This window comes from Onychostoma macrolepis, chromosome 04 (assembly GCF_012432095.1).
Source record: "Onychostoma macrolepis isolate SWU-2019 chromosome 04, ASM1243209v1, whole genome shotgun sequence".
Classification (NCBI taxonomy): domain Eukaryota; kingdom Metazoa; phylum Chordata; class Actinopteri; order Cypriniformes; family Cyprinidae; genus Onychostoma; species Onychostoma macrolepis.
The window spans coordinates 35984873-36003608 of record NC_081158.1 but is presented as its reverse complement, the minus strand read 5'-3'; the positions used below and the strand labels follow the sequence as shown (position 1 = coordinate 36003608).

General features: G+C 39.1%; 1 protein-coding gene across 1 annotated transcript in view; it reads right to left on the bottom strand.

Moving 5' to 3' along the window:
• lrp6 (low density lipoprotein receptor-related protein 6) overlaps positions 1 to 18736 on the bottom strand; it is a 52495-nt gene that overhangs the window by 31983 nt on the left and 1776 nt on the right. Inside the window, exons 2-8 of the mRNA XM_058772188.1 lie at positions 16418 to 16817; positions 9977 to 10174; positions 8624 to 8820; positions 7355 to 7486; positions 4516 to 4696; positions 3251 to 3466; positions 1 to 19 (exon numbers count right to left, since the gene is read on the bottom strand). The exon at positions 1 to 19 is cut by the window's left edge and continues 153 nt beyond it. Of these exons, the coding sequence (XP_058628171.1) occupies positions 1 to 19; positions 3251 to 3466; positions 4516 to 4696; positions 7355 to 7486; positions 8624 to 8820; positions 9977 to 10174; positions 16418 to 16817 (1343 nt within the window). The remainder of the gene's footprint in view (positions 20 to 3250; positions 3467 to 4515; positions 4697 to 7354; positions 7487 to 8623; positions 8821 to 9976; positions 10175 to 16417; positions 16818 to 18736) is intronic.

Here is an 18736-nt window from a genome sequence, read left to right as displayed (position 1 = left end):
GTCCGTCCAGTACATGTACCTGCGGCAGAACACGGGACACACGCTTCAGCACACGGAGCTCCACCAGAGCACACTTATTTCACAAACTCCAGGAGCCTGCGCTTCAGTCGTGATCTGATCAGATTCTCGCCATCAGACTGGATCAAATGTTGAAAATGGGTTGTTCAAGAGAAAAAAAGGATTCTGAATTCAGATTAGATCTTGGATTAAATCCTTAAATTCGTGTTGTTCAAAACTTTTTAGTAAGATTGGGATACTTTTGATCCGAAAAAACAGGATTGTTCTGATCCCAGCAGAAGAGTGGATTTCACAACAAAAATTCAAAACTGGTCCAAAAAAATACAACATTTGTAATGTAATAATATCCCCAAATAGCTGTCAATATCAAACTAAATTATTATATCATATTTCGTTAAAAGTGTTTTTTTTTTTTAATCACTGACTGTAAGCCACATTGGCACAATCATCAGAGATGGAGCAGTCAGAAGTAGTTATGTGTGTAAATGCAATGCAAAACACTGGCATGTTTCTCCATCATCATGTCCCTTCAGGGGCTCCGTAGAGCACTAGTAATCCAGATCTGGAAATCTGAAGTAGTGTGTATCTGGATCAGGGTGATCCAAACCAATTTTGCTTTGAAAAACCGGCACGAAAGTAAGATGGGTTTCCCTGATCCTGGATAGCAAAACATAGGATTTCCAAATCCAGATCATTCTGATCCAGATTCAACTGTTTGAACAACTGGCCCCAGGAGCCTGCAGTTCAATAGTGATCTGATTGGATTTTGGCTCAAATCTTGCAAATGGATTGTTAAAAAAAAAAAAAAAAAGGTTTTGAAATCAGATTCGATCATATAATCCAGTCTAGTTTTTGAACCGGATCAAACGTTTTAGAAGGATTCCTTTGATCCCAGCAGATTCCAATACCGATTACGATACCTAGGCTCAGGGTATCGGCCGATACTGAGTACTGATCCGATACCTGGGTGTGTATCTGGTAATACAGCTGTATGTACTACTAGACCTGTATGAATTGATACAGCATATGGTGAAGCACACCATAAAATAATTGTATGTATGTATGTATATGTATGTGTGTATATATATATATATATATATATATATATATATATATATATAGTCTGGCGAGTAAACAAAAAAATATAATATATAATGTTTGGAAAATGGCAAATCTATTTAAATATCAAAAAGTACACCAAGAACAACATAAAATGCACTAAGGATTGACTAGCTGCTGGATTCATGAATATTAATCACGTTGTCTGTATTCGCTTGAACTGATTTGCTGAAATCAAACCAGGGATGATAATAGGTGAGCGCCAGCCAATGAGATCGCCGTTTGCGCATTAGCTCCGCCTACTACCGGAGAACCTGGCCGTTCTTAAAAGCTGAAGAATTCCAAAAGGAACTCCGTTATTTTGACAGGAAAATACAACAAAGAATATCGTTTACATACCATGCAGAATTGACGCGCTACATGTAAAAGACTCTCTCTCTCTTTGCATGTGAGGAAAAAGTCGTGCGCTTCACACTAGAGCTTACGGTACGTCAAATACAGGTGCGCTGCGCATCCATTCAGATGATCTGAAAATAATCACAGATCGCTTGACGGAGAGTGCAGCTCTGAAGCGCTCAGTCAGTGTTCGGCGAGTGACAATATCTATGCTAAACTTATACTGAGCCTCCAACTCACACACTGGAGAGTAAAATCTGAGCATTCATCAGCCAGTGGCTAATATTAGAGATCATTTAGTCGCCCAGGGTGAAGATTTAGTCGCATACGCGAGTGATTTACTGACAGTGTGCTAGCACGTTTGTACTTCTTCGCTGCTCTAAATAGTGGTTGCTTGTGGCAACACGGCACAGCTTCTGTGTTTGCATTCTGAGCAGCGAAGAAGAATTGATTTCCGATTTGCAGCGTTAAGCAAAGCTAGCGCATAACTATAGGTCTTGTTTAAAAATGGTATCGGATCGGTACACGGGTTCAAGGACTCGCCGATACCGATGCCAGAATTTTTTGTGGTATCGGTGGAATTTCCGGTACTAGTATTGGAATCGGATCAACCCTACAAATAATACAATACTTGTAACATGCTGCATACATATTTATATTTAACCGTTACAAACCAAAGGCCAGCAGTTAATTTCTGCATCTGAATGTTTTAAATCATATGTAAATATCCCTTCTTTCTGACAAAGTAAAGCTTTCTATTCTTATTCCATTTGGTCCTTTAAAAGAGTTTAAAATCCAAACAAACATTAAATCGAGCAAAACAACAGGAGTTTGCTAAAGAAAATCTAAAGTGAAGCTATGAATGTGCACCATGACTGGGACCCTATGATTTCCGCGATGTGGAAAACATGGACGTGTGAATGAATGATGCTCGCGGTGATTTCAGCCTCAATATGAACACATGAACAATCTCTAGAACTGCTCCGAGAGTCACTTCATGAGCATTTTACCATTTCCTTTGAGTAAAACTATCATCATATCATATATAATCAGGAACCTAAAGGTTTTTACAGCAACCCGTCAAAATAAAAGTTCTGTTTAACTTGAAGAGACTGTGATAGATATCGTACGTAACGTAATGAGAGTACTACTGCTAATAATAGAATTATTATTAAAGAATTATTTTTAAAGTAATATTTGCCAGAAAAATTATACCAGAATTCATTCAACTGAAAAATGTAAATACATAACACAGTATGTCTATATTAAATAATAATAATAATAATAATAAATAATAAATAAATAATAACAACATTTAATAAAATAGTAAAATAATAAACAATTCAATAAAATTAATTAAGTGATGCATTTGATTATTAATATTTCATGAAACCATTAAAATGGAATGGAAGAAAATTAATGGAAAACAGAATTTGGTAAAAATAGAACTGACTTTTTCATAGGGCCTTAATTTAATTTTTGTTAAACTTGCTGTTCAATATTGTAAGTTTCATGATTTCAATTCATTAGACATGCTTTTTGATTAATAAAATTTAAATGTAACTATTAAAACAGAGCCTACAAATATTACAATAGAAAAAACGGAATCCAGAAAAATAAAAATGGATTTCATAGGGCCCTATATGACTGGCTGAATTATTTTGCAAATGCTCAGTGAACTACTGATTGAGATGAACCACCGTAGTAAACAGGAAGAGGCCGTCAGATCGACAGGAAAACAGAGCAGAAACTGGTTCAAGCAAGGAATGAATCTCACCCGGCGACCGGGTCCAGCGCGATGGCCCTCGGCTCGTCCAGCTCCTCCGAGATCAGGATCTTCCTCATGGTTCCGTTCAGCCGCGTCACCTCGATCCGGTCCGTGCCGGTGTCGGTCCAGTACAGGTTCCGTGCGATCCAGTCCACGGCGATCCCGTCCGGATGATTCACCTGCGAGGTCACCACGAACTGAGCGTCGCTGCCGTCCACAGACGACCTGCCAATAGGGTTAGGGATAGGTTAATGAAAACATCCTGCAAAGTTTTTAATCTGAAAGTGCACCGTGTATAAAGTTACTGTCTCTCAAAAGAAAGAGTCGACTCTGAATCATTGAAACGAGTCGTTTTTAAAACGAATCCCAAGCCGGTTCATGTTGACATCAATATGAAACATTAGCATATTGCCGCCCACTTGTTGCGCGCGCAGACCTGGGAAAACTTTATTTTCACGTTGGTCTGAATGAAAATGCAAGTTCATTCTTTGCCACTAGGCGCTGCTTTTGGAGCATTAAAAATATCTGTTTCCCCGGTAACGCTGTACACAAAGCAGCACTGCGCTCACAAACACTGCTTTATCAGGCGTTACCGGCGAGATCAGATGTAAATGAGACCAATCGACCAATCACCACAGATTACTAGCGTTACGCGAAGGAGGGGTTTGGAAAAATGAATCGTTGAGTGAATCGTTTGGGAGTCGTTGAGCAAATAAGGTCAAAATAAATGCATATTATAAGAAAATGAAAGTTTTTTGACCTTGCATGCATGTCAACCTGTTGTTGGGGACTCCCAAAACCAAAATATGAATCTTTCATAACCCATAATAGGGGCACTTTAAATGTGGTATTTCAGATAAAGCAGCATTTACTACACAAAGCCGTAGTTCACTGAGAAGCTACGCAAACAGCTGTCATTATGGCAGAATGATTTCTTCGATTTCATAATTGTGCGATTATATCGTCTGCGATTTTTTTTTTGCGTAGCTTCTCAGTGAACTCCAGCTCTGTGTAGTAAATGCTGCTCCATCTGGAAGCAGGTGATGGAGATTTACTACTAATCACAGAACCGGCTTTACTGACGAGATGCGCGCGACAATCGCCTTCGATTAATCGTGCAGCATTACATTACATTTTTAACAGCCCTTTTTCGCCATCTAGAAAAAAAAAGATGCGCACAGGAATCGATAGACGGAAGTGAATTTATTTCATTTCACAACAAGTATTGGATTCTTGACCTTTAGTGTCTGATTCTGTAATTGTAACTGCTGTACCTGCGGATGGCCTGCACCTCGTCGTCTGTCCAGTAGATGTGTCCCTCCACCGGGTCGAAGTCGATGGCGATGGCGTGCCGGATGTCGTCGGTCTGCAGCACAATGTCGGTGAAGTCGGGTGTGTCCAGAGAGATCCGCCGCAGGTCTGTGCGCCGCGCCAGAAGCAGCAGCTGAGTGGCACCTGGACAGGGTCAGGGGTCAGAGATCACAACACAGAACTCAAGAGCTGTCCGGTCATCGTACTAGAGACTGGAGTGAATATACTCAGACCAAACCAGGGTACATTACTTCTGCTGAACACTAAAGAAGAGATATTAAAAAAAACGCTGAAAGCACATTCATTTTCACTGTACGGACAAAAAACAACAACACTGAGACATTCTTCAAAATATCATATTCAGTGTGTTACAGAAGACAGTCAGTCATTAACTAACCATATCATCATACTTTTCTCAGCTGATAAATCATAGTACATCAAGACAGCTGTTTTGTACAAAATTTACAACTTTTCCGAAATGCTATGTTTGAATATGCAAATGAGGCATTATCTAATTAAATATGCATTAATTTGCATACATTTCCAGAACAGAAATCCGAACACTGGTTCAATGTTCTTATCTGGTTTTGTGGTCATATTAGACTTCAAATGTTTTTTCTGAATTTTGGATTTCTCTTATCACTCCATAAATCAGAAAATACTGTCAAACAGACAGAAAACGAACACATTTTCACTGCGTTTTAGGAATACATTATTTTATAAATCAGTATAAATTATATATGAACAAATCTTCAGAATAAAGAGGAATAAAACTGTAAAGTTTGGTGCCTGTAAGAAAAAAAACTCTTTGAAAAGATATGATTTGGAACTGAAATCTACAGACGCAAATAGATGAAGTGCAATAAAATAAATACTTAAATGTGTATTTTGGATATTTTCAGTCCACTAGCCTGAAAGACATGTTATGGAAGGAAAATAGACCTTAAAACTGACCAGTGCATAAAAACACACTGGTTTTGCCTTAAAAGCAAACAAGGGTGTTTTACTCCAGAATGTGTTAAATGTTCCACACAGACACACACAGACAGAATGAATGCCCCCGCTGCTGCTCAAGACGAGGCCATTGAACAGAGCAACGATCTCCCATCAGGCCGTGCTGGTGGGGGGGAGGAAGGAAACAAAGGCCTTACAAACGAGTCTCTTTCAGTCAAACACATTCAGATCGTGATGCCCGGTGTGAACGGCAGCCTGCCATCATCATCATCATCATCATCATCAGACAGAGGCAGCGGTCATGTGACCCAGAAACACAGATCACATGCAGAACCGCGTTACCGTAGCAACCAGCGGACGGTAACCCTGCGACGTCAACCGAGAGCGAATTAATGTGAGCCGGCAGAAGCTGGTAACCATCAAACACACACACACACACACACACACACACACACACATCCATCAGTCAACATACTGCAGATCAGGGGTGGGCGATAAGGTAACCTTACAAGGTAACACGATACAAAATAAAAAAAAGAATTGCAGATATTTAGGCCAATGTGGGCGAAGATTTGTCATTATTTTATCTTTGTTGTTAAAAAATATGAACAAAGATACACATTACAAATACACATAACACACAGATAAAACAAAAAGTGCTTTATTTTTCTGGCACAGCAGGTGTATTTAGCAGTAGCAAAATATAAAAATAAAATACTATATACACTTCACTGAATAAATTATTCATAGATTCTTAAAGCAACTGTATTTTTCACAAGCAGCAAGTTATTTTTCTTTTTGTTTTGTTTATTTTTATACCATCATTTACTCACTCTCAAGTTGTTTTTAACCTGAATGAGTTTCTTTCTTCTGCTGAACATAAATGCTATGTTGAAGAACGTGAATTAGCAAACCGTTGCTGGTCCCCATAGACTTCCATAGTAAGTTTTTCCTACTATCAAAGTCATTGTGGACCAGCAACTGTTTGGTTATCCACATTCTTCAACATATCTTTCTTGTGTGTTCAGCACAAGAAAGAAATTAATACAGGTCTGGGACAGCATGTGAGTGAGTAAATAATGACAGAAATTACTTTTTGGGTGAACTATCCCTTTAATGGCAAGCGGCAGCATGTTTAGTTCTGTCCCTTTAAGAGCTGCACGCATCTAATATACAGACACGCATCGGTTTTTCTCTCAACTGTTTACTTTCACTTTAAACATAACCAACTGTGTTTATATGTACACCTTGTGTGTTTTTGACAGTATAACTTAATGAAGATAACTTAGTTCAGTAATCAGGCGCTGTTTGTGTTTTAGTGTGTGTGTGTGTGTGTGTGCTCAGAAAAAGTCTATCATCTATCACTATCATCCATAGCGACTCACACTGCATTCAATCTATACATCTGTTTGATCAGTTGATGTGTTCACTGGGAACCGAACCCATGTGCTTACACCATCCTGAGCTACACACACACTCTGATTTTACAGAAATGTTTGTTAGATTATTACATAATCATCCCAAGACCTCCTCATTCACACACCTGCAATATAAACAAGTTCCCATAACCTTCAGTATAATGATTCCTGTAATCATGTGAAGGTTTGTCTATTTAAAACTGTCCTCACTTACAGTGAAACCTGTTGAGCACAGACTAGTGAGTCACCAGAGCTCATAAATCACATCTAAATCTGGTGTTTTGCACGGGTTTCTTCCAGGGTTGGATTAGAAGGTAGAGGTCAGGTTAGGACACAGAAAATATAATTAACCTGACAGGAAAACACTGAAAGCCTATGAGATGAACTCAGTGTGTGTGCGTGCATGTGTGTGTGTGTGTGTGTGTCTCACCATCTCTGCAGGTCTTGTCGTCCAGCAGCTGGACGCCGGTCGGACAGGTGCACTGGTAATACGGTTTGACCGGAGACAGCAGACACAGATGAGAACATCCTCCGTTCTTCAGTGCACAGGGACTCGTCACATCTGTCACACACACACACACACGTCAGACGAGGATAACAGCATGACGACGGCGTGTCCAACAGACTCAATTCACAGATAACAGTAAAGGTGTTTCACTGATCAAACCCTCTAACGTCCCATTCACACGGCGCGTCGGCGTCAACGCCTCTCGTTTACTTTGAATGGAGTGACGTCAAGCATTGCTGAACTGAATTGTGGGTCTATCGCATCGCTTCACTGGCGTTGCTCGCGGCAGAAGTTGAAAACTTTAACTTTAAGCACCAACGCAGGTGTCAGCCAATCAGATGGCCTTATGCAAATACCGCAGCGCAGACGCTAGCCAATCCCATTCATGCAACACCAGAAAAGTATGTGATTGGCTGTTGTCACTATGACGGTCGCGTCAGCACCAAGCTTCAGACACGCCCTTCGTCAAGCGTTGAAGCCGACGCCCCGTGTGAATGGGGCGTAATACTCACTCTCTCTCTCTCACACACACACACGATCTCACTCATCAACTCACACACACTCACTGATTCTCTCTCACACACACACACACACATCCTCTCTCTCTCTCTCACACACACACATCCTCTCTCTCTCACACACACACACACACACACAAACAGACAGACAGACAGAAAAAAAAAAAAAAAAGAGTAACGGGGAATTCGTAAGAACTTGGGAGGAAGGGAAAACAATACAATTCTCCAATGCATTGCAATTCTCTCTTTAATGATTTAAAACATTTTAAAATAAAAATACAAAAACATAATTAAATCTTAAAATGTAATACCATTTTTTTTCTTAATTAAAATAATTACATATTAAAAAACACAAATGTAAATTCTAAATAATTTTAAATTAGATTTATTGGATCATGAGGTGCCTAAAGATTGAGAACGCGCAGGAAAAGCAGAGGAAGACGGTGAGAACGATCTGCAGCGAGAGCGAGAGACGGAGGATTCTATCAGCGCTGTGAGAAATTCTCTGCGTTCAATCAGCACCGAGGACAGAACAGACGCTCCATTGTGTGCGAGAGGCCAAACCAGGAGTCCTGTGTCATAATCATTTCTGCAGAGGCTCGAATCCAGCAGCGTTCAGGAAACTCCTCTAGGAGCACTATGGGAAGAACAGGACACACACACACACTCTTACCCAGTGGCTGCCGCTTCTGGCTGTAGACGTGTACGTCCATGGGTGAGAAGATGTTGGTGTGGATCTCGTGGCTGTTCTCTCCCGTGTGTTTGAGGCAGGCGTGGATGGAGTGTGTGTTCCAGTCCGTCCAGAAGAGTGTGTCCTCATATAGCGTCAGCGCAAACGGGTGCGGCAGAGAGCCCTTCACCACCACCTCCCTGAGAACACACACACACACACACACACACACACACGCGTGAGCTAACGGACACATGTTGCACGCGGACTAGGGGTGTGCGATATACATCGTCTGTGATAATATCGTAATTGTTGTTTTAAGGATCCGTGATTTGACATTATCAAGTATATCACAAATTACGTGATGAAGTCTAGTGAGTTAGACCAGTGTGTGTTCTTTCACTGCGTGATTCAATCTGTTAAGATTTTTTTATAATGATCACAATATGCAAGATACGGGGCAGAAAATGCATATATTTATATAATTTCATATAATCAATATCACAAGAAGAGTGCCAAAAAAATCAGCATGATTACAAATGTGATATTGATTTTATACAACAGTTCAATAAACAAGAAGTTAAGAAACTGATGTTTTAGACGCCGTCTTGTCTGTTTTTCCTCTATTTTGCCTAAAAAATGATTCCAAACACAGCCACAGCACTGTTCTGCGTCTCTGAGCAACATGACGGTGTTTCGTTCCTGAATTAATCAACCATTTAAATGATTCGGTTCAATCACAATGACTCACTTATTAACAGCGATTTCTTATTTATTTTAATTTCACATTTAAAGTTTATTTTTATTATTCAAATAAATATATATATATATATATATATATATATATATATATTTATTTATTTATATGCGCATTTGTAACTGCATGTCCCTCTGAGCTGCATTAAACTGTGTAAACACTTCTAAACGTCTCTTCAGACGCAGCTTCCTCTGCATTGCAAAGATTAATTTTATTAATACTGGCTTCATTTGCCTGGTAATTAACAGCCCAAAAATGTCTTATTCTAATTTACTAATTAAAAGTAAGACTTTGACTCAAAAGATAATGCACACTTTTAGAAAAAATGGCTTTATAAAGGTAAAAATGCTTATAAAACGTAGAAATCATTTTAAACTTGGAAAAGATTCATTTCTATCCGTGTGAACTGAGCACCGCACAGAATATGAAGAACATCCATAACTTTAGGAGTCAGCTGTCCACGGTAATCTTTAAGATATCAGCACAATAACACACTCAGCAAAATATTGTGTAATTATCGATAAAATCCCAGAAAACAGAGATATTGTGTCAATGTCGCACAGCCCTAACGTGGACACACGCGACCGAGACGCTCTCACCGGCCCGAGCCGTCCAGGTTGGAGCGGTGGATGAAGTTGAACTTGGCGTCGGCCCAGTACAGTTTCTGCTGGCCGTAGTCGAGGGTCAGTCCGTTTGGCCAGTAGATCTCAGAGTCGATGATGACCGAGCGATGAGTGCCGTCCATCCCAGCGCGCTCGATCTTCGGGATCTCGCCCCAATCCGTCCAATACATGTACCTGAGAAACCAGAAACAAACGTTAGTCACAGGGTCCTATGATTTCCACGATGCGGAAAACGCAGACGGAATCCAGTCATAAACATGGAATTTACTGTATAACGCAGAATTTGCCATATTTTGGACGCATAGAAAGTAGGTCAGTACAGTTAAATCAAAACATGATATGACATGATAGGACATGAACACACAAACACGATCTCTAGAACTGCTCTGAGAGTCACTTCATGAGCATTTTACTGTTTCTATTGAGAACAACTATCATAATCACATACAATCAGAAACTTACAGGTCTTCAGAGCAACCTGTCAAAATAAAGGTTTGGTTAACTGGAAGAAACTGTAACAGAAATATTACTTACTGTAATAATATTACTACTACTAATAATAATAATAAATTTAAGGAATATTTACCAGAATTTATTTAGCAGGAAAAAATGTCAATACACAGTATTTCTGAAAAAGAAATAAAATAATAAACAAACTAATTATAAATTTGATTAATTAGAGATGCTTTTGACTATTACAATAATAATTAAACCATTAAAATGGAATCCAGAAAAAAAGTTTAAACCGATATGGCTTTAAAACGCATGATTTCAGCTCAATATACATGATAATCAAAACCAAACATGTTTTTTAGCAGAACATCTAAGGTATGCGCTGTAATGGTGCAGCTCTATTCTGGAAAAGGGGGCAGGGAGCAGCAGCTCATTTGCATTTAAAGAGACATGCACAAAAACAGCTTGTTTCTGCTTCCAAGTCACTATTATTTGTATAGTGCTTTTAACAATGCAAATTGTGTCAAAGCAGCTTTATATGAGCTTTACAGTATTTAGACGGGGAAATAGCGTGTCGAAATAGTGTCATTCTCCTCTGGCCAGACAAAATCAGCAGTTTAAATCTAGGCTAGGCTTCCACTCAAAATAGACATTTTCAAAATTATATGATAAATGATCTGTGGGGTATTTTGAGCTGAAACTTCACAGACACGTTCTGGGGACTCCTGAGACTTACATTACATCTTGTAAAAGGGGACATGATAGGTGTCCTTTAAAACAGAGCCTAGAAAAATTAAAATGAAAAAAAAAAAAAATGGAATTTGGAAAATAAAATAAAATTTGGGAAAAAAAATAAAATAAAACTGATTTCATAGGGCCCTAAAGTCAGATGAGGAGCAGCAAAGCATCGCATTAAACACATTCACAGCGGCTTGATTCTGCGTCTGATCAGTGACAGAGTTTGCTCACACACACACACACACACACACACACACACCTTCTGCGCAAACATGAGTCTTGTTTGAGATTTTAACTTTAAGATACAATGACGTCCAAAGAGTTTATCAAACTCAAAATGGCATCCTGCAACGGGAGGAGAAACACAAACACAGATAAAACCATCAGTGAAACTCTGAAAAAACAGCATGTGAACCACAACCACTGACGACCTTTGACCTTTGGCAGAGCGGATGAGGAGGCCATGAGCCGCACGAGGGTCAGGGAGCAGGAGACTCGTGTTTCAGTCGCTCCTCACGCTGACGTTATATTTAGGTGGAGAAGCAGTTTCCGTTTTGCGACTCAAACTACTGCACTTATAACCAACCCGGTTAACTCCACCAGCTCCACGTCACATGACTCAATCACACCGGCGAGCGGCTCTTTGAACCGGATCAGTGCCTTAGTGATCATCACACCGTCTCATTTATAATTCATACGAGAACGATTCACAATCTGGGTTGATACAAAAAACTAATAATTAAATCCTAGAGATGTAAAAAAAAAAAAAAAAAAAAAAACAAATTATATAATAGTGTCAAATATAATAGTAAAATAATTTATGAAATAGGGTTAGGAAATTATAAGATATCAAAATACAACGCTCACTAAAAAAATATTTAAAAATAAATAAAAAAATAAACGCAGTTGAAATTATTTTAATTTAATTTATTTTAATAATTTAAAAAAACTCAAATTGAATTAAATTAATAAAATTCTACAATAGATAAAATTTATGTTTTTAACCGTATGTGCAGAAAAAAATGAACAATAATTTAAATATGAACTTAAAATCTCAGGGAGATGTACAAATGTGATGTAGTCACTTCCTCTGAGGTCACAGCCAAAAACACCTCAACCAATGAGGACAGTCACACCTGAAGACGTGCGTGCGTGTGTGTGAGAGATTGTGTGAGAAAGAGTGTGTGTGAGATTGTGTGAGAAAGAGTGTGTGTAAGAGTGACTCAACTGCACTCGCACGCACACTCTCTCACACACACACACACACACACACTGGTGTGAACGGGGCGGGACGTCTCAGGAATGTGTGACTCTGGTGTGAAGCAGAAATGTGTGATCTGTCGTTTGTACAGCTGCAGCTCTGACACCATCAGCGCATGATGATGATGATGATGATGATGATGCGTTTCCTGTGCGTGAGGCGGAAAATACCTCAGATGCCTTTCATACAGTAGAAGCCTAACCCTACAACTAGGAAGATTTACGATGAAGGAGACGATAAGCTGCGATGACATCATCACACTGATGTGAAGCACCGCCCATTCGCCTGTCAATCATCCACAGCACGGAGCCTCTGAGACACGAGCGAAACGAACACAAGGTGCTTCGTGAACAACACGAATCAAATAAAGACACAACAGCAGAATCAGCAGCGCAGACGCACAAACACGCGTTACATCCGTGACTTCACAACCCAACAGCACCGGGAACAGAGGAGCGTCACGCTAACGAGCAATCACATGACCCTGCGATGATCAGAGTCACACCGAACGCCTCGGTTCTGATCAGCTCATGAATACTCAGGGTGTGGGACTGACGTGCAAACGAAGCGAGGCTTACGCTGACCTGGAGCTAACCTGCTATTAATATTACAGCTATATTCACCGTGACAAAAATATAAAGTAGCTATATATAAACATCAAATAAAAACAGATGATAAAGAGAGCTGGAAGTAAGACATTACACATGACACACCAATGCAGGCGATTCAGAACAAACATATATTTGATATTTAACCGTTTAATGAAGTAACTTGAATCTGTGCAGACAATCACATGTATATAAACAAATATTAGTATTGTAATCTTTGTATTTGTAAAATTTGTATTATTTTTCCAAAATGCTACTTTATTTTACAGTAAAATATTGGTCTTATTTTATTTAGTAATTTTTATTTATTATTGATATTTTTGTAAAATGAAATTAGTATTACTACATTATTTTTCTAAAATAGTAGTTTAATTTTACAGTAGAATATTTGTGTTTTTATTTAATAACAATATCCATTTTATAACCATATTAATATATAACCACAAAATTTTGGCCAAATTGTGCAGCGCTACGAACAAACCTGGAAAATGTTCAGAATGCATTTTAAAGCACAATTATTAAGGAAAATCATCATCAGAAAAAAAACAAAAACAAGTGTGATATTTTCCCCTGAATTGTGCGGTATCAGGTGCGCTACTGTTTGGGTTTTCCCGGGTTGCATAAGTGTATCGATGACACACAGCGACTCAAACCCGTCAGAAACACGGTCCTCAGACCGGAACAAAAGCGGCTGTGTTGGTCAATCTGAGGGGCTGGATTACCCATCAGCCCTCGCTCGAGTTACTACAGACTCACCTGGTTTAGCGCTGCTGAAGGTAACACTAAACCTCTACAGCAGGAGAAGAGCTGCTGTGTTTCCTACTGAAACAGGAAACCAGGCCCGGAGATTATAGTTTACGTCTCAAACGTCAACCATCGTGTGCTGTTGCTGAGACCGGACACGAGCGTTCAGGAGAACATCACTCAAACTCACGCACGGCGTCTTCAAACACATCAACAACACAGAAGAGTTCAGCCGAAGAGAGCTGACTGTACAGCAATCAACTGACTGTTTACTGGGGCTGGCCGATAAATCTATAACGAGAATTATCGCAATATAATTTTCCTTGATAACAAGAGTTCGATATGTGTGTCCCTGCAGCACAGAAGCAGTCATAAGCAGCTCAGCTATATCTGCAGCAATAGCCAACAATACACTGTATGGGTCACAATTATACATTTCTCTTTTATGCCAAAAATCATTAGGATATTAAGATCATGTTCCATGAAGATATTTTGTAAGTTTCCTACCGTAAATGTAATATGCATTGCTAAGAACTTCATTTGGGCAATATTTAGATTTTTTTGCACCCTCAGATTCCAGATTTTCAAATAGTTGCATCTCAGACAAATATTGTCCAACAAACCATACATCAATGGAAAGATTGAGCAAAAAACACAAATGACTAAAATGAGTTTAGAGCCGGATGAAACAGTCAATCAACATCATTTACTGTAGCAATAAGTACATCATGATATTATCAGAAATGTGGGATAATCATAAGAAATTTTATGATGTTATTAATGTAGACATGAATTAAATGTAAAAAGGAGTAATGGAATATAATTACGGTATTTTTGTGATTAGGTTTGATTAGATTTAGGTTAGATTTTGCGTTTGTGAATTTATATTAGAAGTATTTAGACTACCGTTTTTCATACAAATACCCAAAAACCATATAGTTATATTTTTACCATGGTATTAAGGTGCTATATGTGGCTTTAACTGTGACCTGAACGCAAGTATTTCCTCTCAAACACACAATGAACATCACAAGAGCTAAAGCAAAGCATATATAAACACTGCGACGCTTCACAACACTGAGCTCAACCAATGGAGTGCGTTTGGGGCGGAGCTATCTGTCCGACCGACCAATGACAGAGACTGACCAAAACACAGAGAAACTGTTTGCCGTTTTTGAAAGCAAATGTCACACAAACGACACGCTTCACCAGATGCCACCGACAGACACAGACCCAGAGCATTCTGGGATTTCACAATCAAACGTATTTGAACTTTTCTTTGTTTATAAAAACCTACCGTTTACGAAGGAGAGAAAGAGCTAGCTAAACTGAGAAAACAAACACAATCCCTGACGGAACAGGAGACCAGTGATGAAGAGAGCAGAGTAAGACCTTCGTTCAGAAGGAAGTGAACAAACACAGCTCTTCATAACGTGACCAGAGACGTGTGTTTTTCACAATCAGCTTGAACTAAAACGCACGCAGAGATCTCCAGAGCGCTCATCACGCAGACCTGTAACTACCGGCCTGTTCAACATAAACATCCAGAAAACAAGACGCGACACGTCGCTCCCAGAGCCGCTGCGCCCAGCCGACAGACGAGTGAGCCGCTCAAAGCCCAGACAGAAATATCAGAGACGCATGGATGCGGTACTCCGGATCGGTATCGGCTCCGATGCGGTCACTTTCTGCCGGATCAGGTATCGGTCAGACGAGGCCGTTCCAAATCCCATACTGTGCGTATATTATTGTGTTATTGTTAAGCCCCACGAAAGCACATAAACATTATAAAGCACAATACATTTCCATTACTCTGCTATACATTTAAATGTAATGTGCTATATAGTATATATTTATATATTAATATTTTTTTTTAATGAATGCATTTTAGAACAATACAAAGAGCAACATTTCAGTCCACTTTAGTATACTTTTATTTGCTCCCCACTAAATAAAGTGTTTAGATTTTATAAAATTGTGCACTCGTGATTTTTCTAGAGTAACTTTTGCTGCTGAATCATCCACTAACCTAGTTTATAATAGTATTTTGTCATAGATTATGATTACATATTTTTTCTAGTGCTGTCAAATGATTAATCACATCCAAAATAAAGTTTTTGTTTACATAATTTGCGTGTGTAGAGTGTATATTTATTATGTGTGTATATATATATAAAAAGACACACATACTGCATATTTTGAAAATATTTACATGTACATATAATCATATAAGTTATATCATATATAAATATTTAATATACAAATGTAACATTTTGTTAAATATATACATGCATGTGTGTGTATTTATATAAACATAATAAATATACAAAGTACACATGTAAACAAAAACGTTTCTTTTGGACGCGATTAATCGTTTGACGGCACTAATTTTTTCATTTGTTATTTTTCTTTGAAATGAAGATGTCTATATGTATTGTGTTTAACACACAACAGAGAGACGATCAGGTCAACACACAAAAGCATAGAAATTCTGCATTGATTTACACTGGTATCAGATCGGAATCGGCAGATACTCAGAATCTTCGGTATCGGATCGGTTCTGAAGCAGTGTTATGGCTGCTTCCCGTGTCACGTGTGATCTGCTGGACTCACCCTCGGGCCGGATCCAGAGCGACGGCTCTCGGCTGGTCCAGATCCTGCCAGAACAACACTTTCCGGTACGTCCCGTCCAGCTCGGCCACTTCGATCCGATTGGTCTCCGAGTCGGTCCAGTAGAGCTTATTCCCCATCCAGTCGCAGGCCAGGCCGTCCGGAGAGGCCAGACCGGACACGACCGTGGTCTGCAGCCCGCTGGGCGCCGAGCCGTTAAACAGCGTCCGTTTGATGGCCTCCTCGCTCACGTCGCTCCAGTAAATCAGTCCCTGCTCGTAAACGTAATCCACCGCCGCCGCGTCCTCCAAACCGCCGATCACCACCGTGGCGTTCCCTCGACCCTGAGCCGCGTCCACCAGCCGCAAGTCCCTCCGGTTCGCATACAAGAGGAGCGGCAGGCCTGCGGGAGACAGAGAGAACACGCAGAGGTCAGAGGTCACGCCGAAACAAATGAGCCTTCATGATTCATTCATCAAACAGCGCACAACTAAGTCTTAACGCAGAAATACACACAAACATGATGTCAAACTGTTTTGATGAGTAAACACACCTGGTCACGTCTTAAGTGAATGTAAACTGTTGGTAGAGTATCGCTATAGAGAAACCGTGCGGTCAGTTTTAAAGAGGCAGCAGGCTAACTGTGTGTCCTTACAGGACTGGCTGCTTTTGAATGAATCACTTCGGTAGCCCTAGTAAGGATTAACATGTGTGACCCTGCAGCACAGAAGCAGTCATAAGCAGCACAGCTATATCTGCAGCAATAGCCAACAATACATTGTATGAGTCAAAATTATACATTTCTCTTTTATGCCAAAAATCATTAGATATTAAGATCATGTTCCATGAAGATATTTAGTAAATTTCCTACCGTAAATATATCAAAACTTCATTTTTGATTAGTAATATGCATTGCTAAGAACTTCATTTGGACAACTTTAAAGATGATTTTCTCAGATTCCAGATTTTCAAATAGTTGTATCTCAGCCAAATATTGTCCTATCATAAACTTATTTATTCAGCTTTCAGATGATATATAAATCTCAATTTCAATTTATGACTGGTTTTGTGGTCCAGGGTCACATACGTCTGCTTAAATGAATGATGCATGTATGCAAGTTGTTATAAAGAATGCATATTATATAAGACTGGGAGCCTATTTCATTCAAAAGAGGACCATATTCTTCTTTCTTTATGAGAAGTGGGTTTATTTCATTTTCATATAAAGGCATGTTATGCGTCCCAGCAGTTAAATCTGTGTCTATATTACATGTTCAAACCTTAATATCATTCATACTATGTTAATAGATGTTTTTTCTAATGATTTTAGAGAAATGTTTTAATAAATGCATTACACTTTAACTAAACCTACTGTCTACTGTAGATGTAGTCGACTAAAACAAATTCAGATGACTAAAATATGACAAACTAAATCAAAATGAACACTGGATTCCACACATGCCATGATTCGTTTGATTCTGAATGATTCCACACTAGAGATGCAACAATACAGTTAGTCCACGGTTTAATACGTACCTCGGTTTTAACCACGGTTTTGGGTTCTGAAAGCGTGTTTTTTTGCAACAAATAAACAACAAAACTCCTGTAAACTCCTGGAAAAAGCGTGGATTATTATATACTTGCTTAACATTTCTTTTGAGAGAGGTATTATTTTTCAGATTTTTACCCAAAATAGGGCGGATTGGCCATTATTGAGCGCTATAAACACACGTAATGTATGTGTTTCATTCATACTGTACGCCAGAGGACGCCCTCGCGCAGTAATGTTTTTTTTGATGCGCATTAAGGAATTTATTCGGTAAAAGTGTTTCTATTGTAGTTTATGTGAATGTTTTCTTACCGGATGAGAAATTTATCCTACTTCGTTGAGTGCATAAGTTTTTATTTTATGCGTATCTTGCCGTTTCCATCCAGCGTTTTTATGCGACATCCCAAAATGCACATAAAAATAGGTGTATGGAGACACAGCTAGTGTCATGGGTTTGATTCTCAGGGTTTCTGCAAGTTTTATGAAGCTCCATTTAAGACCAAGTAAAGAATTTGAGGACCAGATTGAAGGGAACCCAATATGTTCTCTAAACGTAAACGAGTTGTATTAGCAACTTCAAACAGATCTGCATTACTTTTTGATTCAATTCACAAAAAAAAAGCTTATCTAGAATATGGAAATAAATTTTACTGTGTCTTCTGATCACACTGCACAAAAACAATGTTCTTCCTCAGTGTTTCGGTCTTGTTTTCCAGTGCAAACGTCTACATATTCATAAATCAAAATACATCTGCAAAATGACACGAGACGAG